A 6,997-nucleotide genomic window follows, 5' to 3' on the forward strand; every position below is an offset into this window, starting at 1 on the left:
TTTTTTGAGCACTTTATTTATTTATTTGACAGAGAGAGGCACAGCGAGAGAGGGGATACAAGCAGGGGGAGTGGGAGAGGGAGAAGCAGGCCTTCTGTCAAGCAAGGACCCCGATGCGGGGCTCCATCCCAGGACCCTGAGATCATGACCTGAGCCGAAGGCAGACACTTAACGGCGGAGCCACCCAGGCGCCCCCCTCCGTCCAGCATTCTTAAATCACCAGTCTCTTCTCCCACTGACCAAGATGACATGATTTATTGTATACTAAGTTCCCCTGCATATTTGGGTCCCTGTCTGGGCTTCCTCCCCCTTCCATTGCTCCGTCTGTCTCCACTTACCAGCGACCCAGTATTGTGACTGTTGAGAGTTTCAACTGTGTTTTCAATTCCAATAGGGACATTCACTCCTCACCACTCTTTTCTTGTCTTTCCTTTCTAGTTTTGTCGTTGTTGTTTTAACGTTTTCCTGGCTTCTCTGGTTTGTTCCTGTCTTCCTCTCCGCTTTACTATCTTCTCGCCCTTCTAAAAACCCGAACAAAATCCTGCTGGTGTATTATACTGGGATCATCTGCATCATATCCGTTCACTTAGAGACCGACTTCTCTATTATGTTGCAGACTCTCGCTCTCTGTCCACATTTCCATGTGATCACAGGTACCTCCCGGAAAGGGTTCTATGGAGCTCCTCCAACAGAGTGAATGCTGCCGTGCTCTGTGCACCTGTTACACATGCACGCCTGTCCCACGCTCGCTGACCATACACATCAGTGTCACCGTGGCTGCTGGCTGACCTCTGTCTCCCACACTGCACTGGGAGGGCCGTTCTTACTCCTTTCTTTCCCCGGGGCCTGGCATGGAGCCCGATCTCAGTAAATGTTTACCCCCCTCTCCCCCAGCTCTGGAATGTCCTGCCCACAGCAGCTACTCTACCTGCCTTCCCTCCTGCCCACCTTCCTGCTTGGACCTGACGGGCCAGTGCAGTGGCCCCAAAGTCCCCTCCACTTGCAAGGAGGGTTGCCTTTGCTTGCCCGGCTACGTGCTCAGTGGGCAGCGGTGTGTGACCAGGAGTCAGTGTGGTTGCATCAACGACTACGGCAGCTCCTTCCCCGTGAGTGGGGATGGGAGGTAGGGGTGGGGACCCCTTGCGGTTGGTGTTTTCTGCTTTCCTATTTTTCTGTCAGCCTGGGCACCCGTGTCTCTGTGGCTGGCCCCGGGGGATGCAGGCTGGTGACCGGGCAGTGTGCTGTCCGGCCAGGCCTGGGCTGGGTAGGGTATATAGCAGTTTGAGGTTTGGGATCTGATGAATCCAGACAACTGGGATGGGGTCCGGTATAGCAGAAGGAGCGGGGACCTTGGCTCAAATCCCATGGGTACCACCCATGAGTGTGTGGCCTCAGTTTTGTCATCTATAAGTTGGGTACTTTCCTGAACAACAGTGTATGTAAGACACCAAACGTGATGCCTCTAAAAGGTGTACAGGGACAGCAGGCTGCAGGTGGCCTGTGGCTGCCTCCAGCCTGGGCCAGCAAATCCATTCAGACTGTGGGCCTCGGCTGACCAGGCAGGAGAAAGGGGAACTGGCCCTTCCCTCTTCACTCCCTGATTCTCCCTGTGCCTTCTCTAGGAGGGTAAGACCTGGATCTCCATTCGCTGCACCAGGAGCTGTGTCTGCACCTTGGGGACCATCCACTGCCAGCCCTTCAGTTGCCCCCCTGGCTCCCACTGCGAGTCCAAGGCCGGGGGCACTGGCAGCTGTGAAATTAACAGTAAGAGGGACCACCAGGGAGGCGGAGCAAGAGGCAGGAGCCGAGGGGCTCAGGCTGGGTAGGTCTGGAGACCGAAGGGGCCACAGCACAGGGTGTGGGGCAGGCCTGTGACCTAGTTTGGCCTAGTTGGGGCTCTTACCAACTCTGTGGCTGACTCCAGGACTCACTCTCTTAAGTGCAGAAACAGGAGATGGGGCCAGGTTTATCATTGGGGCTGGCAAAGAGAGAAGGCTGAAGGTCAGGTAGCCAGGGAGCCCTGACCAGAGTCATCAGGGCCGTAGAGGGATGGGGCTGTGTGTGTGTGTGTGTGTGTTATATCTGGACAGGGTCCCTTCTCAGGGCTGGCCCTTCTTGGCAGAGTCAGACCAATGCTCCATTTACGGGGACCCCCATTACCGTACCTTTGATGGCCTCAGCTACCTCTTCCGCGGCCGCATGACCTACACGCTGATAAAGGCCATCGGCGTGCTCCCTGCTGGGGTGGTGCCTTTGGTCGTAGAAGGGCGCAACAAAGTGTATTCATCCTGGAGCCCTATCTACCTGCACGAGATCATCGTAATGGTCTACGGCTACACAGTCCAGCTCAAGGCTCATCTGGAGCTGGTGGTAAGAGCCAGGCCAGGCCAGGAGGGGCTGGGGAGGGAGGCCAGGCCGTGGGAAGCCCCTGAACACAGGTGAAGCCAGGACTCCTTGTTCCCCGGAAAGGTCCCGGCCTGAGCTGCCTTGCCATTGAGTTCAGAATCGGTGCCCACACTCAGAGGCAGAGGAAGGTGGTGGGATGAAGCCAAAGGTTGGAGAGAGACGGGGAGAGAGAGGGGGAAGAAGAGAGCAGGGGGTTCAAAGGGGAAGCTGGGCTGAGTAGTACAGGGGCATCCGCTCGGTCAAGAGTTTTTGCAAGGAAGAGGTTGTGGCTGCAAAGGGAGGCGACCTTGGAGAGGTCTTTGCCACATGGGGTAGCAAAGCCTACTGGGGAACCTCAGAATGATGGCACCCAGATACCGAGCCGTGCAGAGAGGCAGCGGAATTCAGGCTTACTGCAGACTCTCGGCGGCTCCCGCCCGCCTTCTCCAGGTCAACAACCAGAGGACGGCCATCCCCTACAAGCCCAGCGACCGGCTGCAGGTCACCCTGCGGGGCCATCGCCTGTACCTGATCACCGACTTTGAGATGGTTGTCACCTTCGATGGAGGCAAAAACGCAGGTACCTGCGAGTGGGGAGGGGAGAGCAGAGGTGATGCTCCTGCGCTGGGTCAGGGAAAGCCACATCGTCGGCGGGCCAGCCACGGTGAGGAGCCCCGAGGGGGTCCAGGGCCCCCAGTGCCAGGGGAGCAGCCAGGAGCGGCGGGGAGTGGGAGAGCCTCACTTCTGGACACCCTTCCTCCTGCAGTGATCACGCTGCCCAACAAGTATAAGGGGCTCGTGCGTGGCCTGTGCGGGAACTTCGACGGGAGCAAGAGTAATGACTTTATCCTGCCCAATGGCACCATCACCCAGAACCTGGTCACCTTCGGCAACAGCTGGGAGGTGCAGAGGATCACGGGAGTTAACCTCGCCCGCTTCTCAAGGTGAGAGGGCTAGGGCTCAGAGCACAGAGGCCTGGCCCCTGGGGAGGTAAGCATCAGCCCGGTGCCTGCCCACGCCCACTCACCCCGTATCCTTAGCAGAGAAGGACCCCCGAGGGCCTGATTTTCTCATCCTGCCATCGCCTCTCAGACCCACTGTGGGGGCACCGGCCGTATGGGCCCCAGGCTGTGCCCTGTGCCTCCCCATTCCTCCTCCTGCCACTTCCTCCCAAGGTCATGGTCCTCAGGGGCCTCACCTGGCCCCCTCTTGGTCCCTGCTCCAGGGCCATACAAGAGGAGGAAGAGGAGGAGAAGAAGGAGTCAGGCTTCCATGTGTCAGAATGCAGCCCAGAGCAGCTGGAGCTCATCAACAGCACCCAGGCGTGCAGGGTGCTGGGGGACCCCCAGGGCCCCTTTGCTGCCTGTCACCAGACTGTGGCTCCTGAGCCCTTCCAGGAGTGAGTCAAGGCCCCAGGCCACATGGAAGTGGCCTTTCTCTGGGTCCTGCTGCCCATTCTGTGATCCAAGCCCCATTTGGCTCACTTCTTTCTCTTGGTGGCTTCCATTCCTGGCGATTCCCCTCCCCACACGCCACACTCATGCACGCGCACACACACACACACACACACACACACACACACACACGGGCACACACCCTGCCCGCTGTCTTTCTGCTGGGTCTCCTTGATCCCCACCTCTGCAGCCCCCTAACCGCCCTGCTGCCCCCAGGCACTGTGTGTTTGATCTGTGTGCTGCCCGGAACCCCAGAGAGCAGGAGGAACTGCGATGCCAGGTCCTCAGCGGGTACGCCATCATCTGCCAGGAGGCGGGCGCCGCCCTGGCCAGCTGGCGGGACCACACCCGCTGCGGTGAGGCACTGACCTTCCCCAGCAGCTGCTCCCCGACCCTCGAGGCGGTTTCTGCCCCCTGCTCAGCTCTGAGCCCCGACCCTTGCCCGCCTTGGGCCTCCCGCCTTGTCCTCCACTTCCGACTCCCCGAGGACCCGTCCTCCCCAGCCAGCCTCCCTCTCAGCCCCGGCCTGGCCCAGGAAGCCTCACCCCAGCCCCGCCCTCCCGTCCCGTTCTGGTTCTTGCCCGGGCCCAGCCTTGCTCTGCCACTTCCTTAGCACACTTTAATGTCAGACCAAAAGACACCCGAAGTCGGTCCCCTCTTCCGGCCTCCTGGCCTATACCAAGCTCTGTGTTCTGGGGGGTGACCGCGTCCCCCCTCCAGCTGCCCGACCCTGTGGTCCCCATACCTGTAGGCTCCATCCCTGCCCAGCCACCTGCTCACTCCAACTTTCCCGTCAGCCTTGGCGTGTCCGGCCAACACTGTCTATCGGAGCTGTATGACCCCCTGCCCAGCCTCCTGTGCCCACCTGGTGGCCCCTAAGGACTGCAAGGGCCCCTGCGTGGAGGGCTGTGCCAGCCTCCCGGGCTACGTCTACAGCGGTGCCCAGAGCCTCCCTCTGGCCCACTGTGGCTGCACCAGCAACGGAGTCTACTACCAGGTCCGCACGGGGAGGGGGAGGCCCTGCGGGGACAGGAGAGTCCGAGGAGGGAGGAAAGCCAGACTGCCTCCTCCGGGCCCTTTTCCCCTCTGCAGCGGGGTGACAGCTTTGTGACTGAGGATTGCTCTCAGCGCTGCACCTGTGCCCGTTCTGGGGCGCTGCTGTGTGAGCCCCTCAGCTGCCGTGCTGGGGAGATCTGCACCCTGGCGAACCTCACTCGTGGTTGCTTCCGAGGTGAGCCTAGACCTCTCTGGTGCTGCCCCCGTATGTGGGCGGGGGTAGGGGGTGGATGCTATGTCCTGTGCCCGAGACCCCTGCCATCACTGTCAGGAAGTTGGACCACTTAATCCTCCTGCTCTTTCCTCCTTTCTCATGAGGGTCCGAGGGAGTGAACAGCTGCTTCCTGTCAGGCACGGGGCTGGGCCTTTTCCTGGCATTAGCTCCCTATGCCCTCCCCTCTCCCCGGCTGCGGGTATCCTTCTAGAACCTTCCATAACCCCGTTTATCCGCACAGAAAGCCCGTGTCTGCAGAACCCGTGTCAGAATGACGGGCGGTGCTGGGAGCAGGGAACCCATTTCACCTGTGAGTGCGAACTTGGTTATGGGGGACACCTCTGCACAGAGCCTTGGGATGGGCCAGCCCCTGGAAAGCCAGGTGAGAACTTTATCCCAAGTTCCCAGGTGGCTGAGGAAAGGGATTCCAAGGCTGGTCTTTGAGGAGCACTGGCCAAGATGGCACCCCGGACTCTAGGGGACCAGCAGATAACAAGGCTGGTGGGAGTTGTGTGTCCAGAAACTCAAAGGGATCCTAGGGGTACGGTGTCAAGGCCTTGGAGCAACAGCCTTCTGGAGGGAGACGTAGCCACACCCCATGAGTTAGTGGTCGCCATCCTTCCTGGATGGCCACTTAGGATCCAATGAGAGTGTCTCCTCCCCAATGCCCTCCTGACCTGTATCCCTACGTTCCGTTGCCCGCACCCCAGAGGCATCCAACTTTGTGGCCATCCTGTTGGGGATGCTTGTGCCTGTGGTGGTCCTGGTGCCCGCAGTGACCAGAGGATGTCTTTCCAGGAAGGGGAGGAGGAGGAGGTGAGTTCTGGGAAAAGGGACGAGCAGGGGTGGGTGGCGATGAGTCAGCAGGGGAGCGGGCACTACCCTCTGTTCCCCACAACCCCCAGGGAGAAAGTGTGGAACCAGAACAGAGCCAGGCTGGCAGACGCTGGTGAGAACCATTCCTGCCCCAGCACCCTGGCGACCGGGAGCCGAGTCTGCTTCTGACACAGGTTTTCTCACTTTTCTCCTCAGATTTTGTTCCAGACCGTGTCGTTCAAGTTCCTCAGTTTTGAGTTGTCCTCAAAAGAGGAGAGAGAAAATAAAATTTATTTTTTGAAACGTGAATTCCACGTGATTGTGGGAGAGGAAGGGTCTGTGAGGTGGGCCCTGGGGCAGGAGAGTGGGGTAGGAGGGACACAGGGGTGCGGGCGGTGGGGGGAGGCTAGGGCTGGGTGCCCTGCAAAACGTCTGGACGGGAGGGGGACCAAGGTCTGCCTGTGCTTCGGACAGTCGTTTGGGGTCAGGGCGTCCAGCCCTCTGGCTTCTGGGCAACAGGAGAAAAGACTGCATTGTCCATCTTCCCGGGAACCTGGGGCCATGGAAGGTGATCCTGAGGATTCTGACATTTCCGACAATGAGATTCATCACCAGGTGCAGGCTGGGGATGGGGAATGTGGCTTTTTCCAAAGGGCGACGGCCTGTGACCCTCTGGAGGCCTCCCCTTCCTGAATCAGTCCCATTTCCTAAAAGGGCATGGGGTTACTATGGCAACTGAGGGTGGGGTCCGGGAACCCAGGAGTTCGGAGCCCCATCCTAGCAGGAGTGGCCGGCTAACCTCAGCCTGAGGCCAAAGGGCATCTGTCTGACCCCTCCTGACCCCTCCCCCCGGGTCCCGTGCGTCCCATCAGCCAGGTCCCATCAGCCAGGTCCCCGCTTCGGGGTAGGGGCTGGGACATCCTGCTTGGGCCCCAAGAAGGAAAGGAAGGCCACCAGCTGGGGTTGGGGTGGTCAGGGTGGAAGACCCCAAGGGATGGGGAGGGGGGTGCCAAAGCAGGCAGGACACTGGGTCCTGTGCTTGCTCTCTGAGATGACCCTTGAAGCCCCCTAT

The 6,997-nt window shown here is 59.9% G+C and overlaps 1 protein-coding gene across 2 annotated transcripts in view; it reads left to right on the forward strand.

Moving 5' to 3' along the window:
* ZAN (zonadhesin) overlaps positions 1 to 6,210 on the forward strand; it is a 32,459-nt gene extending 26,249 nt beyond the window's left edge. Inside the window, exons 25-37 of one of the 2 annotated variants that reach the window (XM_059154701.1) lie at positions 895 to 1,106; positions 1,623 to 1,764; positions 2,123 to 2,370; positions 2,836 to 2,965; positions 3,152 to 3,329; positions 3,611 to 3,784; positions 4,056 to 4,195; positions 4,637 to 4,836; positions 4,932 to 5,070; positions 5,351 to 5,491; positions 5,820 to 5,925; positions 6,015 to 6,058; positions 6,142 to 6,210. In XM_059154701.1, the coding sequence (XP_059010684.1) occupies positions 895 to 1,106; positions 1,623 to 1,764; positions 2,123 to 2,370; positions 2,836 to 2,965; positions 3,152 to 3,329; positions 3,611 to 3,784; positions 4,056 to 4,195; positions 4,637 to 4,836; positions 4,932 to 5,070; positions 5,351 to 5,491; positions 5,820 to 5,925; positions 6,015 to 6,058; positions 6,142 to 6,182 (1,895 nt within the window). In that variant the 3' untranslated portion in view covers positions 6,183 to 6,210. Of the gene's footprint in view, positions 1 to 894; positions 1,107 to 1,622; positions 1,765 to 2,122; positions 2,371 to 2,835; positions 2,966 to 3,151; positions 3,330 to 3,610; positions 3,785 to 4,055; positions 4,196 to 4,636; positions 4,837 to 4,931; positions 5,071 to 5,350; positions 5,492 to 5,819; positions 5,926 to 6,014 lie in introns of both variants that reach the window. The other variant, XM_059154702.1, reaches the window with a different exon arrangement.
* The last annotated feature ends 787 nt before the right edge of the window (positions 6,211 to 6,997 follow it).

This window comes from Mustela lutreola, chromosome 17 (genome assembly GCF_030435805.1).
Source record: "Mustela lutreola isolate mMusLut2 chromosome 17, mMusLut2.pri, whole genome shotgun sequence".
NCBI lineage: Eukaryota > Metazoa > Chordata > Mammalia > Carnivora > Mustelidae > Mustela > Mustela lutreola.